This window comes from Rhynchophorus ferrugineus, unplaced genomic scaffold (genome assembly GCF_030347505.1).
Source record: "Rhynchophorus ferrugineus isolate W39M unplaced genomic scaffold, kcgeb_rfMv2 rfM11, whole genome shotgun sequence".
NCBI classification, from domain to species: Eukaryota; Metazoa; Arthropoda; class Insecta; order Coleoptera; family Curculionidae; genus Rhynchophorus; species Rhynchophorus ferrugineus.
The window spans coordinates 9,028,269-9,049,134 of record NW_027472590.1 but is presented as its reverse complement, the minus strand read 5'-3'; the positions used below and the strand labels follow the sequence as shown (position 1 = coordinate 9,049,134).

General features: G+C 32.2%; 3 protein-coding genes across 3 annotated transcripts; 2 read left to right on the top strand and 1 right to left on the bottom strand.

Annotated features, from left to right (window-relative positions):
• Nucleotides 1–905: 905 nt before the first annotated feature.
• LOC143205249 (bestrophin-2) lies at nt 906–12,574 on the top strand. Its single transcript, XM_076418430.1, has 10 exons — nt 906–1,111; nt 2,641–2,751; nt 5,231–5,402; nt 5,455–5,657; nt 8,011–8,179; nt 9,803–10,024; nt 10,084–10,275; nt 12,013–12,037; nt 12,094–12,200; nt 12,255–12,574. Exons 1-10 carry the CDS (start codon nt 1,041–1,043, stop codon nt 12,462–12,464), a joined length of 1,482 nt encoding a protein of 493 aa, XP_076274545.1. The 5' UTR covers nt 906–1,040; the 3' UTR covers nt 12,465–12,574.
• A 1,018-nt stretch (nt 12,575–13,592) lies between these two features.
• On the bottom strand, nt 13,593–14,292 carry Atox1 (Antioxidant 1 copper chaperone). Its single transcript, XM_076418441.1, has 3 exons — nt 14,125–14,292; nt 13,987–14,068; nt 13,593–13,910 (listed from the first exon to the last, which is right to left on the bottom strand). The coding sequence occupies exons 1-3, from the start codon at nt 14,125–14,127 to the stop codon at nt 13,780–13,782; spliced, it is 216 nt and encodes a 71-aa protein (XP_076274556.1). The 5' UTR covers nt 14,128–14,292; the 3' UTR covers nt 13,593–13,779.
• A 100-nt stretch (nt 14,293–14,392) lies between these two features.
• LOC143205258 (protein transport protein Sec61 subunit gamma) lies at nt 14,393–15,668 on the top strand. Its single transcript, XM_076418442.1, has 3 exons — nt 14,393–14,529; nt 14,783–14,882; nt 15,263–15,668. The coding sequence occupies exons 2-3, from the start codon at nt 14,789–14,791 to the stop codon at nt 15,373–15,375; spliced, it is 207 nt and encodes a 68-aa protein (XP_076274557.1). The 5' UTR covers nt 14,393–14,529; nt 14,783–14,788; the 3' UTR covers nt 15,376–15,668.
• Nucleotides 15,669–20,866: the final 5,198 nt, after the last annotated feature.

Here is a 20,866-nt window from a genome sequence, read left to right as displayed (position 1 = left end):
TGCATAGTTTTACCTATATGTTTGTATTACAGCTTATGGGACATAGATTTTAAATTGAATCATATTTTTATAAAATAGTATGATTTATTTCAAATTTTATTTTATATTGATTAACGTATATTGGGTTACATATATCACGCTAGTTTTTTTAAAGTGTATATTCCGAAATAACTCATAAAACTTTTAAAACTTTTAATATTTTTTATCAATGTAATAGAACTTTTTATAAAATACATTTTATAATTATAAATAAGATATTATTAACATTAAATATTATTCTATTTTAATAATTATTATTATGTTACAATGAATTTCTCCCGCGCCGAAGTACTCCTTCAAAATACCGATCAAAATAGTGAAATATCTTATGTAATATTGGAGAAACTTCTGCAAAAAAGTGAATGGCGTAACTATTAAACTATTAGTTATCTGGGCCCCAAAAAAAGTACACGTAATATACCGCAAGCAATAACAAATCGTTAGAAAACAATTAGTTTTTGAAATTACGACTATGATGGATTATTTATTTATTGACAAGTCCAGCGATAAGATATTTGACATATTTATTATACGAATTTTATATATATATTATCGTAAAAAAACTGAAAACACTAATGGTATCCCTTACAAATTGGAAAATAACGAATAAACAGCCTTACAAGCGTCATTACACAACTATCGTCTATTATAGATCGACAAATATGCCAAAAACTTGGCGAAAATTCACCGCCGTCTATTGATATCCCCCAGATAACAATAAGCTTACGTAAACTCCCTACAAGCCGTTTCCTTGGATCAAAACAATTTACGATAATCCCCGTCTTAATTTTTTAATGAAATATCTGACGAGTTTATTGCAGCAGTCTAATACATCGACCTTTCTATCTAAAAATAATTAGCATACAACAGCTAACCTGCTACCGAGCTGATTCTTTCCCGAACAGCTGCACAGATGTGTTCCCGTCATGAAAAACATTGCTAATAATCAATGTTAACCGTCGCGCGATCGTAGTGTGCTTTGTGTAAACTTTAAAAAAAACATGACAGTGACGTACACGAGCGAAGTTACCGGCAGTACTGGTATCGGATGTTTCATAAAGTTATTAAAAAAGTAAGTATTATGTGCACATCAAGATATCGTTGGACGTGTTGTTTTTAATTCGTTTGACAGCAGTAAAGGTATGATACCATTGATTTATATCCGTATTTTATTCGCGCAGTTTCAATAAACTAGTTTTCGGTAAATAAAAACCAACGAAAGTCACCTTCGCAAGGCAGAACTGTTCTTCAAGTCATTTCCTGTCCTTTTAGTTTGTTATAAATATACTTCAATTAAAACCAACCCAGTTTTTTTGACATAGACCTGTTCAGAATGGTTATTGCGAAATAACAGCAATTCTTTTGTTTTATTGTTTGCATGCTGTATTGTTTCTGAATATCGATTTGTTTACAAATCTGGTAAAATAATTGGTAATGTTTTAATAAACGCCTGCTTGATTTATTACCGCAATTCTATCTCGTGATCATTTCCGGTATGATTTGGAACTAGTGCTGCCATCAAGGGTTGGTCAATGTAACTAACTTAATCTAATCAATGTAACAAACAAATATACTAATATAAATACTGTATAGTAAACACAGAATAGAACAAAATCACTAATTATTCGTTTGCAATGAGCTCTTTTGGGCTACTGTTTACAATCAGTAATATTAAAATGAACGCCTACTTAATTTATAACCGAATTTCTATCTCGTAATCAGTTTTTTTTTCAATATGGTCAAACAATGAAGCTACCACCGCGAGTTGGTGAATGAAACTGACGTAATATAATTAAAGAAACAAACATTATTATAGTACAGTTAACTCAAAACTAATACAGACACACAAGGAACAATATCACTCATAATTTGGTTGTAAAATAATCTAAATAAAATGACACTGACAGAACATACGCAGTAGTCAAAACAATTACAGCTCCATCTATGAATAAAATTCGGTAATGCTATTTCAATATTAATTTTGAGAAGTATATAACCTCAAAATTGACAAAATGACAAGGAATTAGGTGTTTAATTTGAAAATTCCAGAGTTTTTAATGAAGTATTATTTATGATATTCATTAGCTATTGAAGAGTTAGCTCTTTAGAACTATTTAAGCCATATAAACTGGATGATTACTTTATTACACATCCATGAACCAAAAATCCAGTCATCTGAGAAGCATTATTATGGATGCACACGGAATTTTGTTCATTGACTATCTTGTTAGTAGTAGTAATCATCGTATGGTCTTATTGGACCAGCTAAGTGGAAAAATAAAGCAGAGATATCATTAAATGCAAAAGAAAGAGGTAATAATGGTAAAATTGAAGAACTTGCTCTTGGAATTGTTTTGCCACCCACCGTATAATCCAGATCTGACCCACAGTGAATACTGGCTAACGACATACGTCGAAAAGATGCAGAGTTAGTAAGTTAATTAAGAAGTTGACAAGAAGGTATAAAAACAGAATATTTCGAAGAATTTTGACTAAAAATTGCTTTATTGGTTGGGGACGTATTAAGAGAAGCGTTAATTTTAGTTTAAACAAGCAAAAATAGCGCAAAACATTTATTTTTCCTAATATTTACCATTTCAGATGGAGAGGCAGCATATACAAAATAGTATGGGGAGATCTAATTTTGTTTCTGGCCATGTATTATACCCTCAACATCAGCTATTTATACGGGATGAATGAATTCGCGAAAACGTAAGTCTTTCTTTTTATGATTTTTTTTAAATTCAAATCAATCGCTCAAGAGAAGTGTTCCAGATAAAATAGAAACGTTATTATTGAATTTAGATAATTAGTTCCCACGAATCAGTAACCTGTAGGCAAACAGATTAATTCCCGATAAGATTTCAAACGCGTGAAAAAGTAATCCGTGTTTTTTGTTGAAATGCGTTACTGTCACATTTTTTTAAAAATATAAATTAATTAATGTTAAAAAAAGAGCGACTACTTGTTTGGTATTTGGCAAAGATCGAACTACTATTCAAAAATTACAATAAAAAACTCAGAAACTCAGCATAATTATACATATTACGATAACGAATATGTTATGTTAACTCCAGAATATCTGGACAAATTATGGTAAGATTGTTTTAACAACAGCAAAATTCAAAGGCAATTCGATTGGTATATTCCCTGGTATATTCCATAGAGAATTTTTATTATAATGACTATCTTTAAAAATTGGTTAAAATTTGAAACTCTTGTATAGATGGGTATATCAACAAAATATTTTCTTTGAGAAATGTTACAACCTCCAGATCATCACAACGCTTCCCTTTTAAAGGTTTCTTCATTCCAGGAAACAGAAAAAGTCGCATGACATTAGGTCTGGCGAATAGCCAGTCTTGGATCGTGAAAAAAAGGTATCAGAAAAGACAATGTCTTTACAATCAGTCGTCTTTGGGGCACACTAGTAACCCCATGTTGTTAGTCAACTCATTACCTCTACTAGCTTGACATATCCGCAATATGGAAGGCAATAAAAATAGCTTTGCAAAGGACACTGGATTAGAGTTGTTGAAAAAATCGATACTCGTTTAACTTTTTCAATATATGACTTTTCTTATTAAGAAACTTTAATTATCAACAAACCAACATCTTTTCTGATAAACCAATGATATTTTTTTTTGTTATCAATATAAAATATCTACAGTTTTCCGGAATATCGAAAAATATTAATATCGATATTTTCCGTACGTAATAACTCTTTATTTTACTTTCTTTTTGGTTGTTGTAGTACTGAAATCTTTGAAAATATATCGAAATATTATTTTATCTTTTCTCTGGTCGCTGAAATAGTTAATATATATAACGAAATATCGATATTTCTTGTGTAATAAGTTTCCTATAATAACAATACATCGATATATAATTTTTAGTGAAATGTTTTCTCTGAATACCAAGAAAATCCTTTTTTTTTTCGGAAAATTGATATTTTATGTGTCGAACTTTTTTCCATTGTCAAATCCTATATTTTACAGACCAATGGTCTTCTTGCGCTTCAGATAAATATATCTAGAAAATAGGTTTACCTTTAGTAAAATAATAAATAATTTTTCTACGAGCCAATTATCTTTTCTTTTGCTCTTTATAGCAAAAAATCTGTAAAACATAGATATTTTCATTGTGATAATTAAAAAATACCTTTTGTATCAGATAGTGTTGTAGTTGTGTTATGTTCATTGTCTATTCCCTCTTGCTCCATTCTACCCTTGTTTTCCGTCTCTACCTGTTTTATTTTGATATCTTCTATTTAGATATTTGTTATTTCTGGCTCTCCCATTATCAAAACTTTTTTTCGTTTTAATTTTACTCTTTTTCATTCCACATTACCTTGGTATTATATTCCTTTTTTTTAGTTTTACTGTAGTGAGTTATCCACTACTGATTTTGGAGAATCTTTTCTAATTTTCTCGTATATCCTCATGGTTGTGCTTAATAGAGTAATCTGTCGATCCTTTGGGACTATTTCTCTTTCTATGCTTTATTGTAACTTTTCTTATCTATTCTTACTATTTTTTATTGTAACTATTCTTTATCTTGGCCGGGTACTTTCTTCAGTTCTCCCAGGTACCACGTTATGTTCTTTATATAAGTTACATCCTGCGGACAAAACAATTCGCGAGAGTATCCCCACCATATCTTCAATATTTTTTCATCTTTCCTTTTTTAATCTTATATTTGTCTATAATTATATGCTATTCCTCTTTTGCAAGTGTTTTAAATTTGGTGGAAACTAACCTTATCTTCCTTCACTGTTTATCTCCATCTTTTCTCCATATTGTGTTCGTGTTTTCTATTTGTTTATTGTATCATTCATTTTACTCTTATTCTGCTTTTTTGAATATTTTTTAGTTTTTAGTTGACTTTTCGTTCAGATAGTTTCTCCAGCGCTAAAGTACCATGCTGTTTATTTTTGGTCATCTTTTAATATCGATACTTTTTTTAAATGAAAGACTAATTAATTTTGTTCAAAAAAAAATATTTAAAATATTTAAAGTAATTAAATACGTTTGAGGAAACGTATTTCAGAAGTACCTTATGAATACATTTTTTAAATTTCATTTAGAATAAACAACTAAACCTTTTAGAAAAATGATTAGCATGATCTTCACTATTTAAATGTTGAAAACGTGGGATATTATTTACATTCCTAATATTTATATTATTTCAGGCACTTCGAGAAAGTAGTCATATATTGCTCAAAGAACAAAAATCTCATACCGCTCAGTTTCGTGCTGGGTTTCTTCGTCAACATCGTCTACACAAGATGGTGGAACCAATTCACCTCCATACCGTTTCCGGATAATCTGGCCCTTTTAATTGGCGCTTGTATCAAGGGACAGGTAATACTAAATATATTATCTCCATTCAAGCAATGACGAATGAAAATAACAGGATGAAAGGGCCCGTATAGTTAGGAGAACCATAGTGCGCTATGTCTGCGTGACCTTCACCATGACACTGACGCTGATATCGCCCAAAGTGAAAAAACGATTCCCGACCTTGAACCATCTGGTCCACGCTGGTTTGCTGACGCAAGAAGAGAAGAAAATAGTGGAGGATTTAGATAAGGAGTATCCGAACCAGCCGAAACATTGGTATGTCTTTTGCCTTTATTCTGATCGACGTGTATCCTTCACAACTCTTGCAGTTTGTTCAATTGACATCGGTAAACATATGCAGCAACAGTTTCACTCGGTTTTAGTAGCTCATAATACACTACACCTTGTTGATTATCCCATATGCTATATGACATAAATATTCTGCTTCGGTACCGATATGGATGGATCTCCTTGGCTAACCCATGACTAAATTTTTTTTCTCTTCTTACTGTGTTAATGAAAACTTATCTTAGAAGTACTGTAATATTCTTTCTTCAGACACACAGACATTTATAACAGAAATATCCATTTACTGCTAAGTGGTGGCGTAAAGGGGTTTCTATATAGCATTATATATATTCTATATAACTTCTATATAAGAAATAATTTTTATCTGCTCATTAAATGTACTCAATTAAAAACACTCAAGCCTTCAAGCTGCTCGCGTCGGAATAACAATCCACCAGCCATTACTTACACTGCCCCATAGTTTATGAGGAACGTCAACACTCACCTCGAATCAGTTACCTATCCACAAACCTCGGTAGATAACCAACTACGACAATCCCAGTCGTAACCCAGGGTCTCTTTCGCCCGAACTTGAAACGACATCAGCAAAAGACCATTTGGTTCTAGCTGGTCAGTCTAGAACAAGAAAAAACTCATTAAATGGTTTGTAAATTGACTTCAAGTCAGATGCAAATCAGATTTCTGTCGTATTCCAAGTGTAAATATCTGCAACTGGGGATTCTGTCCACACATGAACTATACAGTAACACCAGCAATAAAAACACTTTGTCAAAATCTTTTTATGTTATTGTTTTTGAATAGTAGAAGAAATATGATATGAATCTGGAGAAGTATCTTTATGCAATCAAGGTTAATAACTAAATCTTCCTCTTGTACTTCTTAGACATTGCTTTTTATAGCATTGTATCACTATTTAGCTTATGAAGACTACTTCTTCACTATGCATATTACTGCAAAATGTGTTTTCGCGTGCCATTCCAAAACCAAAAAACTGACATTGCATGTTTTCCCTGTATCTTTCAATATAATTTTAGAAAATTTTTTAGATGTTATGATGTTATGATATACATTCTGTGTAAAATTGTATTACTTTTTCTAAAAGCTAAAGCGTTCGTCAATTAGTTGGAACAAACCTTTAAACAAAATGAAACTGAATGTGAACATAATCTATCGATCAGCGACTTGTTACACCAAAACAAGTCTCTAAAGCTATAAAAAGTGGCATCAATAAAGAAAAATCTGCGCTGAAAAATCTACCAAGACAGGCAGTTATAAAACCCTCGTTGTTATGATTCCGAAACCTGGAAAAGCACCAATGTAGTAAAATATTATAGAATAATTTCATTGCCACCACTTATAACCAAAATATTGTGTAAAGCCTTCGATAAAGTCCGGCATAAGGAAGCAAAATAAATTCCATAAAATATTACAGAAGCAATATTTTGAACTCTTAAACACCTACATCTCAGCCAAGATGTTTAAAGTTAAACAAGAAGAAGGTTACTCAACAACGAAAGAAAAAAAGCAGGTGTAAAGCGGAAGGCAGAGTTTTGGGTCCTGTTCTTTACTTACTCAATATACGCGACATACAATAAATTGAAAATGTTGATATAAATTGAAAATGTTAATATGGCTATAATAAATGTTATAGGTCTCCAGGTAACTCCGCTGCCATCCGTTTCATCATTTGTATTTTTCACATTTTTTATATAGCCAATCAATAACGGTCACATAATGTAAACACCACTGTTTCATTTCGTTTTACCTCCATTCACCGAGCCACATCATTTACCCTAAAATAGTTTATAGATATATTTATTTTTATTTATATTTTATTTCATAAATTTATTTTTGAGAACCGTGTTGTTTTATTTAAATTTCAATGGTCAATTAAACATGACGTCAAGACTGTCACGTCCCCAATATTACTAATGAGCCAATCAAATGTCTTCACAGTAAAATATTCCCCTTACAGGTGCCTATAATGGAGATTTAATTTGACCAATCAAATTACTCGAACGGCCAATTATGGCGCCCTCTAGATGTTGGGCGAGACAAAACTTTACGCCAGATTCCCCTATTGGGTGACATCTCTATTACTCTATATATATATATATATATATATATATATATATATATATATATATATATATATATATCCGTTGAATTTTGATAGATGTTTTACCAGATTAGAAATTAAATAGTTCTCTATTAAATAAAAAAAATAGTAGGTCACAAAATTAATTTTTGTATTTGCATTGATTTTTCGACGACCAAGGGCGTTCTTAAATTGGATTGACGTTAGAACATAATTATTTAGGTTACCTTTAGCTTGGGCTGCTAACATCACCACCAGAGCTAGACACGAGGGAATTATCAGGGACGATTTCTCCGTGAGGAGCATCATCGACCAGATCAGCGCGTTTCGATCGAAATGCGGCGACTTGCTGGCGTACGATTGGATCAGCATCCCCCTGGTGTACACTCAGGTAAGTAACGACACTCATCGTTCTCTAAGAGAGTGTTCTAGTTCAGAAATTTGAAAAAATCGATTTTGGTCTTTAAAGCTTAACCCTCTTAACCCCTAAGAATATACTCTTAAGAGGATTTTTGGGAAGTTTAGCCCGTCCGATAAGTCAGCTAATGCACGTCACCAAAATTTATGACATCAGCACGTGGCAATGTTGCCACATCAACTTTGACTTTTGGTTTACAACGTTTGCCGAATAATAATATCTAATTATTATCACTTATGTTTTGAGAAATTTCACTTTTCAGTACGTGCCCATTCATTGAAGTGTGTACAAAACGTTTTTTCGGTTACTTCAAGTTAAAAAAAAGATGGTTAAAGATAACCAAATACCGTGTGAAGCTTATAACAACTGTGCTCCATAGATTTTGACACCGACGTCAAATGGCTTTCTGGACAGTCAACAAACTTTGCAGACGAGAATTTAGAGACATGACACGACGATGATCCATTTAAAAGGCAAGAAAAATATGCAGAATTGTTGGGAGTAACACAGGAAACCATTTCCAATTGCTTGAATAACGTGCGAATGATCCAATAACTTTTATGTGACTTATGAATTGAATCCAACATATATTGAAAGGCTTTTGGCCATGTGTGAAATGTTACTTCAACGGTAAAAGGTTTTCTACATTGTATTGTTACTGCTGATGAAAAAATGATAATATGATGATGATATGATAATCCAAAACGAAAAAATCATAGGGACCAGACGGTCATTCATTAAAATTAACGACAAATCCGAATATTTATGGTTCCAAACTAATGCTCTCTATTTGGTGGGGTCAGTTTGGTGCGCCATATTATGAGCTGTTAAAATCTAATGAAACCATCAATGGGAATTGCTACCGATCGAACACTGAGCGAAAACGACCGGACTAAGAGCAAAAACACAACAACGGTATTCTTCGGCATGACAACGTCCGACCACATATTGTAAAACCGGTGAAAACCTATTTAGAAACATTAAAATGGGACGTGCTGCCGCATCTGCCGTATTTTCCAGACCTTGCTCCTTCAGATTACTACTTGTTCCGACATATGAATCGTAACCTGTCTGAGCAGCGCTTCACTGCTTTTGAAGATACTGAAAAAAAATGGATCGATAGCCTCAAGAGATACATCGTTTTTCCAAGATGGAATCCGAAAATTGCCTGAATGATGAATGAAATTGAATGAAAAAGTAGCAGCTATCGATGGATAAAACTTTGTTTTTCGTAATGACGCTTCAAATTTTTTTTTAAATCTTTTAAAACTAACTTGTAGGCCTAATATATTTTTTAAAAATTCGAAAATGTCACAAAAATTATATTAATATTTATCATTTTTCGAATAGTCGTAAATTCGCTACAAAAATTTTGGTTGGTTTTTTTGGACTTCGACCAAGTATCGACCAAAAAAAAGTGATTTCGAGAAGAAAGTTTAATATATTTCAAGAACATCTGTATATCCGAAAGTAATTTAAATTTTGAAGACATCCTGTTAAGAGCAAATTCGTAGAACGCTAAGCTTATAAAAAAATCGCCTTTTTCAAATTTCTAGACTGGTATAGCCCCTTAAACCCCCGATATCATTCTCGCAGGTGGTAACCATCGCGGTATACAGCTATTTCCTCATCACCGTAATCGGGAATCAGTTCATCGGCACCAGGGATGAGCGATTGTTGTTCAGTTTCCCCTTCATGCCGGTCCTGGAGTTCTTCTTTTACATGGGATGGTTGAAAGTAGCGGAAACTCTGATAAACCCATTCGGTGATGATGACGATGACTTCGAGGTGGTGTGGATGATCGACAGGCACATCCAGGTACAGTCCATCGAGCTGCAAATAACTGAACATTATTTATTTATTAAGTTTTGTGGTAGATTTGTTATTTACTTGTCGACAAAATACACCAGGATCATCCGAAGTTACGGAAGGACTATTACTGGCAACAAACAGCCCCCGATACTTTGCCATTCACGGTTGCTTCTCAACAATACATGAATGAGGTACCCGTACAATCAGCTCAGCATATAAAGGTGAAGAAGACGGATCAGGACTGGATCGTTCCGGAAGTAAGTCATCTTACCGGGTATAATAGGAAGTCGTCACCCGTTTTTTTTCTGGAAAAAACTACATCATTTTCGAGAAAATCAAAAAATGTATTCATTCAATATACTGGCCATCCCAAAAAAGCTGTTCATCCTTTGGGCAAAACCATTCATCGAATCATTTTCTAATTTCTTCGAAATTGGCGAAGTGCTGCTGTGCAAGCGTGTTGATATTGACGCAAGAAGTTGATAGTCGGACGAGGCGAGGTCTGGAGAGTACAGCAGGCACGATAATATGTCCCATACAAGAGCTTTCAACGCTTTATCGAGCTGTTAGATCATTTTACCGTGTCTTCGGTTCCATTCTGGACGTTCTTCAATCAATGCATGGTTCAAATGAATTATATGTTATCGGTAGCAATCACTGTTAACTCTTTCACCAGGTTTCAATAGCTTTTAATACACCACACCACTCTAGTCCCACCAAACACAGAGTAATGTCTTGCGACCAAGACGATATGACCTTAGGTTTTAGGGTTTTCACTTAGGATTTTCAAAATAAATCCGCTTTTCATCATCCGTCACTATTCGATGCAGAAATGACTTGCGATCATAACTTTAAAACATTTCACAGACGATATTTCCATTTTCCATTTGTCTGTCACTCCAATTGTTGTGGCATCCATCTTCCCATCTTTTGGATTTTCGTAATCGTTCGCTAATAGTTTCTTGCGTCATATTTAACGCTTCTGTCAATTGTTTTTGAGTTTGGGTTGGGTCTTCATCCAATAACTCTTCCAGTTTGGCATCTTCCAACTTTTCCGGTCTACTAGAACGTTCTTTGTGCTGCACATGCACAAATGTTTTTAAAGTTAGAGTATGTTCACCGTAAGGCAGTTATTAAATTTTATTTGATGACACTTTAATAAATGTGTTCCTACTTGGGCATTAAAATGTAAGCACTATTTAAGTCCTGAATCGCTTTACACCAAAATTCCTAGTGTATTCTCTTAAAAGGTTTGTATTCAGCTATAATAGACTTGCAACTATCAAATAATTGATCCAAGAATAAAATTATATCGCCGTTCGCATAGCTTCTTTCAGAAGGGTATTAATTTCTAATATTAAAAAATAAATATTTAATATATTATATGACTATTAATATAAATAAACTTAACCCAACTTACAACAAAACACGCTGTAACGATCGTACATTTCTTTAATACTTAGTCCAGTAATGTTTGGTATGTTTAACATTACCAACCATTTTTTAAAGACAGCGAAATACCTCTTTGAAAGAAAATGATGCTGAATTTCTTTAGTATCTGTGCAGCCAGGTACACAACACTTCCTCCTTACGAACTACTAACTTAATATCTAAATTTTATAAAAATCTAAACGCACAGTTCCTTAACTCAAGCGCACTGAAAATGACGGCCGAAAGAAATAAACAATAAACGTACCATAGAAACGAAGTGAACCAATCAAATCAGCTATAAGCTAAAAGTAGCGAAATCTAGATGTTGGTCATCTCCAAACATTTCCCCAGAATTTCCTATAAAGTTAAATCTCTATTTCTCCGTGATGTATAGTTTCTAAGCTTGAGGTCAGTAGAATAAAATTACATATGTATCAAATCATCACACTACATACTTAAACGACATCTGTTAGAAAAACCGGTAACGACTTTCCGGTACGCCTCGTAATTATCACCGAGGCTTTTCGAGAAATTCAAGTATAACGTTGATTTTTGTATTGCAGGAGAAACCGCGCAGTCATCCTCAGAGTAACGCCCTAACCCCGTCCGTAAATATCGAAAAAATGACGATGCTTTTGTTTTAGTTTCGCTATGGTCGGTTCTAAAACGGTCACTATCCAGGCGCCGCAACGACAACGTTAATTTTTATCTCAAAAGAATCGCCGGTGACGACAATCAAGCATGCGACGAGGTAAGTACTGGCTCCTCTTCGAAAACTTCCTAACTGCACGGGTAAAACCCCCAGGTAAACATGTACGAGGAAGAGGGTCCCCAGAAAATCAACATACCCTTGTTCCCGAAAACCCAGTGCAATGAAAACGCCGAAGAGTTCGAAGCGCTGAAGCGCGAGCGTATGGAACAACACAGGGCTAAGATGCTGAAGTGCATAGAACTTATACAAGCCGGTCAAAACACCACTAAAACATCCAGCATGAAACGATCTCAATCGCGCTAACATGATGCTTCTCAAAAAGGCGAGAAAGTTGGCAAAAAATCTTCACCACAGAATGTTTCATACTCTATTAACTATATTTAGAAACGTAAATAAATTAAAAAGTAACTTAATTCGTTAATATTATTTATCCAGATAATATAAGTAACATGTTTTCAAGTCACCTATGAATTATCTTTTGTTTTATATCTAATTACACCAAATAATTTATCAGGTCAGGTTCTCAGACATGACAATCAAGTATGCAAAGACGTCACTTCCTCCCTCCATCTTAAAACTCCCTAAGTACGCGGGTAAAACTTGTAGGTTATATGTACGAGAAGAATACCCGCGAAAAATCAACATACCCTTGTACCCGGAAACTCCATGTATATACAAACTGGTCAAAACAACATTAGAAATTATATTTATTTGGAAACATAAATCTATTAAAGAGAACAAAGGAAAATTATCAACAAATCCTGACCATAAAGTGATTTATACTCTCATTATTATTAATGCACTCGTGATTATTTTTGGAACCGCAAATAGATTAATAATCACCAAATTTGTTAATATTATTTAGTACATATTTATCTAAATAAAATAAATAGTATATTTTGCAACTCAGCTATGGACTTTTCACCATAATAATACCATTTAAAACCAAGTATTGTTTTATATGTATTCTATATTAAATTTCATTTAATTCTTTATCACCTAAAATAGTATAAATATAATAACACACTAATTTATATCACATAATAATAGATATTCAAATATGTACTCAGATTTATCCAAATATAATACTTTCCATATTAAAACATTGATAACAAAAACAGAATTAACTAGTAATCTGTGGAATAATTGAAACAAATGAATAATATAATTGGATCATAACATATTACTACAAATTTTAATACATAATAGTTTAGCATGGAATGAATATTACACCCACATTATGACTAAAACAAGGACATAGACTGTAATAGCATTCATATTACTGTAACAAATATTTATAGATAATTATGTAGAAAAAGTCATAATTAAAAATCACCAAGGAATAATGAAAATCACAAGTCACCCATGGAATAATTAAAACATTAGAATAATACTTCATGATGCATGATACACAAAAAAAAACAAAAATACTTTACCTTATAACTTTATTCCAAAAATTAGCTGCATTATAATTCTAACAATAGTTAACAAAATATATAGACTCAGGAGCAATTGATTTTATACCTAAACAAATGTTATAATAAAAATAATATATTAATATATAGTTAAAACATGGTTAGATATAATATATAATGATGTCCCATATAAAAAATACATATTATGTGGATGCCACATACTGAACGTCTTTCCCGGTTTTCTTGATCAGCTCCAAAACCTCGGTGGCGGGCAGATTTGTTTTAACTTTAACTTTCTGATCGGCTAAGGAAATATCGACGTTTTCGATCTTATCTGAAACAGAGAAAGAAAGTAAATCAAACAGGGCTCTCGAGAAGAGTTATCTTATAAAAAGGAAAGTAAATATCACCTTTGTGCTTGCCCAGTACTCGTTCTACCGCCCCGGAGCAGCCTTCGCATGTCATAGCAACTTTAAATTCATGAACCTGTACCTGAAATATACACTAATTTATAACATTCTCAATTAAACAATAATAATAAAATTTACCATGTTGATTTTGTAAGATCAAAGAATAAATTATTTTATATAAAGATGTAAAAAATTGATATACACGTCAACTGCACCTCACCTCGAACAGTTACTGCATTACTGAGAGAAACAAATGTCTGAATATGATAACAATAATGACAATTTCTTGTATCAGCTGTCTGTATATTGAGTTGCCGATACACGATTTAATATCAAATGACAGAAAGAAATGTATGCGCACAGTTTTACAAGAAGAAGTACATTTGATTTCCGAACACCTTCTTATTAATGACGTGCCCAATAACATTTTTGACACGTCATTGCATTTGTGTCGCCGTGGCTCGTAAAGTTTGTGTACGAGGAAGGTTTTTCTGTACATTACGGTATAGTGTTTGATAACGTGAGGTTGAACTCATTTTCAAAGTAAGTTATGGACATATAAAACAATAGTGTTTTCTTTATTGATCGTTGTACTAGATCATTTTAAAGTGTTATTCGAAATCTTGCCATCTATTCATAATATTTTGATTTTTAATACATATAATCTTGACATATGCAGCCAGTGTATTCACCAAGTGTTGTATCCATAAGTAACTTTATTTTGCTGCCGTTTTATTTTGGTTTCTGGTAAATAATATATGTAACCCATTGTTTCTCAATTGTGTCTATTTTTTAGGTAAAAATGGATCAAATTGTAAAATTTGTTGAACCTGGAAGACAATTCGCCAAAGACTCCATCAGGTTGGTAAAAAGATGTACAAAACCTGATAGAAAAGGTAAGAAATGATGTAATATTTATGAAACAATCTAGAATATAATGACTTTTATTTACTAGTTAAAATTTGTATAAAAGTTATGATTAATATATATAACAGCTTGTGTAAAACTGTTGTGGTATAAATGCTAGTTATTTATGTTATTTGTTTTTGGTATTCTGCAAGGGCTAGTAAAATATGTTATAGCATCACTTTGATTCAAATAGGTCTAATTTGTATTAAAGTCAAGTAATCATGTATGTTAAATGATATGTATAACAGCCTCTGTGAATTTATTGTATGAATATATTTAGAACATTTTGCAAGAAATTATAAGACAAGTAATATTGTAAGTGTGCTAGTTAGGAAATGTCAATTTGATTGCTGTATTTTCTTTTCAGAATTTCAAAAAATTGCAGTAGCCACAGCCATTGGATTCTGTATAATGGGCTTCATCGGTTTCTTTGTTAAGCTCATCCACATTCCCATTAATAATATCATTGTAGGTTCATAAGAATATATATAATTTTTGTTATGTATGATCAAGTTTTCATTACTTTTTACTCATAGTTTATTTATTTATACGGACATCTTTTCGAAATAATTAGATGCATCATCTGATTGTCATGTATTAATGGTTCTAAGAAGTGTTCTAATAAAAGTATTTTCTATTAGACATTGTTTCATGCCTACATAAACAGCTTAATGTTAAGAATGATTTATTGTAAATTATTATGTGTATAACATGTAACAGAAGGTCATATAAATGGTTAGAAATCATTCTTCAATATATTTCTTAATAAATTAGTTAACCGTCAATTTTTATTTCATAAATATGGGTGATGCTTTGGGGTTTCATGGTTTGAAAATGAACTTGAATAGGGCAAGTAAGCTATAAAGAAAAAATTACAAAATTAGGAAAAAAACTGAATGAATTGATTTGAAATTTCAATATAATACCGTTTTAGCGGAAGAATCTTTTTACCTAGTTTTTATCCTGAAATTTGAACAGAGATGGAAGATTCATTAAATTCTCTTTGTCGATATATTTGTGTCATACAAATTTATCAACAACCTAGTCAGAAGTGAAATACTGCGGTTTTTATGTAACTTTTTTTTAAATAGTGAATATAGAAATGCATCTGGCAAGCTATGAGATTGAAACCATGCAGTAGTAATTTTAGCCTTTTCTCTATTATAATATCTTTAACAGATGAACATTTACACTTCATTCAAATCAGCAGAAAACATAATTTCACCTATAAATCTTGATCAATAAGGAAATAAACAATACATTTTCTCTTGCTTTTTATTGCAACAATAACTATAGTTAGCACTCAAAAAAGTATCCTGCCTCCCAAGCTGTATTGTCAAAACATTGATTTTATACTATGGGGGGATATCAGATTTTAGTTTGGGAGAGGATCTGTAGTGAGGGTGGGTTTTATTTAAATTAGACATTAAAATCATTGTTTTAGTCTCTTACATTAAGAGGCATTTTGAAAAAGATTGTTTTGTTTTCATAGTAGCTATTGCATGTTTTTTCTTTTGGTTTAAAAACGAACGTTGGTAGTTGCATAAAGAATAAGTTGGATTATAGTGTACCAACACTAGAGCAGTGCATAATATGAGTATTTTTAATAAAAAATGGTTTAATTTTTAATATTGATTGAATAAAATTAAGTAATCATCAAATTGTTGAAGCAGTCTAAAAGTTTCATGTAATTTCTAATTACTATAAGGCTCATATTGTAGTTAATACAAATATAAAGATTTATATTCATAACTTTTTAATGTCATTCAAACCTTCTTATGTTTCTGGATGAGTTTGATAGGTACTGCTGATTGGATCTCAGCACATGGTCACACAGTTATTATATATGTAAAGCTAGTTGAAGATGCTTTCTGGATGGAAACTCTGGCTTATTGTGTTAACTTAATTAATCAACATCGTTGATAGAAACCATCTCTAGTTTTTCTTTTGTTATATATATATATATATATATATATATATATATATATATATATATATATATATATATATATAATTTTTTTAATCAAAATGTCGGTGACACTATCAGCAACTACATATTCATTTAAACTTGCTTGCACTTGTGAGTGATCAACTACTTCATGAACACCAGTTAATGGCCATATTGTTAATAAAGTAGGGCAGGTACTCAGAAAGTAAGATTGTGGCTTATATAACACACATCCTATATTTTTGACCTGATTTATCTATGCTTTAAGCATCACTTATATTTTGTACCTATAAAATTGTATTGGTTTGCTTACTGAATATTATATAAATCTTTATATTATAAAATCTTTATATAAATCTTTAAATCTAGTCTTTCCAAATTGCCACTTCTGAAATTAGCTCGTGTTTCATCCATTTGAATTTTAGCAGCTAGTTCAGCTGCGATCATATTCTATCTGTTTTAATAGCATTTACATTCCCATTTAGAAGTAGTAATATTTTTACTAAAATAGGAACTTCGAACCTTAAAAATCTTCAAGCACGCCAAACTTCAATGTTTCTTGTTCAATTTTAATGCTGTGGATTAAGTATATGTTCAATCCGCTATGATTCTGATAGGATAAACTAACATAAAGGACATAGCGTCATATTTACCTGCGTTTTTAATTTCGTAGGGTCAACTATGCCCAAATCATAACGAATTCGGTATAGAATTGAATACAATTTGCAAAATTAAAATAAAAATTGAATAGATACGCACCTAGATAGAATTTATAATCAAAATATGAACGATACAAGAACAAATAAACTATAACAATTAACCTTACAAAAGGAACTCCTACTAACGTCAGGGTCAAATCCAAAATGACTGTTGTAGTCATAGAAAAAATAGAAATTTCACGGTATAGGCGACCTTGGGGAAATGTTTTGTTTAGTCCAATCAACCTTAGCGCTGCGATCGCAAATTGTGATTGGCTAGTTTTTAAATTGTTGGAACCGCCACTAAAACGGAATGTGATTGGTTCGGTCAAATTGTGCGAGGCCATCATTTTCGGGCATCCATTGTTGTTTGAAGTTTAGGTGTTTGTTAAAGTCAAGATAACTTCGTTTCACGTTGTTTATATATTCTGTTTTACATTAATTGTTATTGAGTAATATAAAAATTTATTACTATGCATCCGTGTAGTAAAAGATGCAGTGTACCTGGGTGTAAATCTACTACCGAAATCAGACATCGGTTCCCGAAGAATGATCCCGCTCTTTTCCAAAAATGGATCGATCAAGTTAATAGTAGTAAACTATCTGGATTAACCACAATGCAAATATACCACCGGCATCGTGTGTGTCACAGACATTTTAGTGAAGAATTTAGGGTAACCCTTCCTTCACGAACAGGTATTAGGGCAAATGCATATCCAACATTGTTTTTATCAGGTACATATAAAATTATCTATATATCTATTATATGTTTGTTTATTTATTGTTTGTTTACAGAAAGTCAACTTATTTATAAAGACGTTAATGGTAACAATGAGAACATTAATTTAAATAATCTTCCAAGTTGTTCGAGTGCTGTCAATGTGATATCTCCAAATAAAGAAGTCTTGCCAGAAGGTACTAATAAAAACCATTTAATTTTAGAATATCTTTAAAATATTTGTAGTTCTTATACACATCTTTAACTTTTTAGAACAACAATCGCAATGTTCAATAAAAGAAACTCCACGAAAAGGTAATACTTTTGATACATAATTTGTATAGTTAATACTAGGGCTTTTTTTTAGCACGTAAAAGCTACAGTGGCATTATAAGGAAATTTGGTTCCTCTCGTCAAACATATTTGTCAGATGAAGTTAAAGATATTTATAACAAAGTAGTAACGTCTTATAAACATGTCACAAGAAATAAGAGATTAGTTGCCTCATTCAAAAGCAGATTTGCAAATATTAGTTCAAGTTTGCGTGCAGAATTACTAAAAAACTTATTTGAACATGTTAATAAGCCAACAGTAGATTTCTTTTTTTCTCAATTGGCAAATCAACCGAAGACACCTAAATCTACACGTTTCACAATTCAGGAAAAAGTTTTTGCTATTGCTCTTTTAAAATCAAGCGGCAAGACCTATAAATTATTGTCAAAAATATTTGCTTTTCCCTCAAAGAGTACTTGTTTAGCATTGCTTAGGCAAATCCCAATGCGAGCAGGGCTAAATGAGCAAATAGATCCTGTATTGTGATGTTTGACGAGATGAGCCTGGCTCCCAATTTGCAATATAATATTAAAGAAGACTGTATCGATGGCTTGGAGAATACAGGGAGCTATAAAAGGGCAGCCATAGCAGACTATGTAAATGTGTTTATGGTGAAAGGATTATTTAGAAAATGGAAACAACCTATCTCCTTCACATATTCAAAAGGACCAATTAAATCGACATTATTAAAACATTTGATTGTTAAAGTTATTGGAAAATGTCGGGAGATAGGTTTAAAGGTCCTTTGCACAGTTTGCGACCAAGGGTCTGCTAATCAGGCTGCCATTAATAGTTTGCTGACCCAGTCAAGAAGTTGTTCTGAATTTCAAGTAAATGGGGAAAAGATAATTCCACTTTACGATATCCCTCATTTATTTAAAGGAATTCGGAACAATTTGTTAAAAAAAAAATTATACATTAAACTTGATAACAAACTAAACATTGCAAAATGGGAGCATATTATAGATCTGTACTACATCGATAGAGATGCGCCTATGAGGATATGCCCAAGATTAACAGAACAACATGTAATTCCAGGCAAAATAAACAAGATGAAAGTCAAGATTTGTACACAAGTGTTCAGCTATACAGTGGCCTCACATTTGGTGACTTTCTCAAAGTGGAGTAAGTATGCTGAAATATATCATGTATTAATAATAATTATAATTTTGTCTTGTTTTCAGAAGATAATCTTCCGAACGATGCTGAACAAACAGGTGCTGTTATAGCCTTTTTGGATAGTTTATTCGATAGTTGCAATTCCAGCAGCAAAACAGCGCCAGAATTCAGGCCTCTCCTTGAAGCCTTATCCTTAAGCTCACCACATGAGGAATTTTGGAGTAGAGCTATTATGTGTTTAAACAGTGCCAAATTTTATTGCCCTGTTAAGAAAGTATTTGTTACTGTGCCATCAATCAAAAACTTAATTGCTACTTTAAGGGGATTTATTTCCTTAAAGAAATCAGTTTTGTCTAAATTTAAAAATAATCACATTTGTTTAAGGAATCTTAACCAAGATTCCTTAGAAAATTTTTTTGGATCTATTAGAAGTCATGGAGTTAGAAACATACATCCTTCGCCTAGTATGTTTGAGAAATCTTTTAAAGCACTTATCATCACTTCATTTTTTTCACATCATTCGCCCGGAGCAAATTGTGAAGAAGATGAACATGTTGGCGCTTTAGATAACTTACATTATTTTTTAACTGGAGATGTAGCATCACCAGAGGTTGTAGAATCACCAGTTGAGTCTATATTTTCAGTTCCAGAGAACTTTGCTCTGATGAAAACAAGAGTGGAACGTTGCACGTTAGTCTATATTTCAGGCTATTTGATAAAACTTCTGAGAAAAAAGACAACGTGCAATATCTGTCTACATTCTACATTAAGTAGTTCCACAGATCAAAAACTCGATACTGATTTTATAGAAGCGATGCAGCCGCGTAGACCCAAATTAACAACTCCATCAAGACTGTTTTACTATACTGTTTGTAGATCTTTAAGCTATCTCTTTTATTTAATACCTAGATTTTGTCATAAAAATAGCATATCTGTTATTCTGAGAGATGTCTTAAAAAAACACATAAATTTTAAACGTTTCAACTGCCCAGTCCATAGCGATTTTGAAGACCACATTTTAAATCTTATTGTCAAATGTTCATTGTATTTTTGGGTTAAACAAGTTAATTCAATATTAACAGGGAAGGACTTAAAGTTTACCTTCAGTATAGCACAAATACAAGATAGAACTCTAATAGATCCTATAAAATTGAT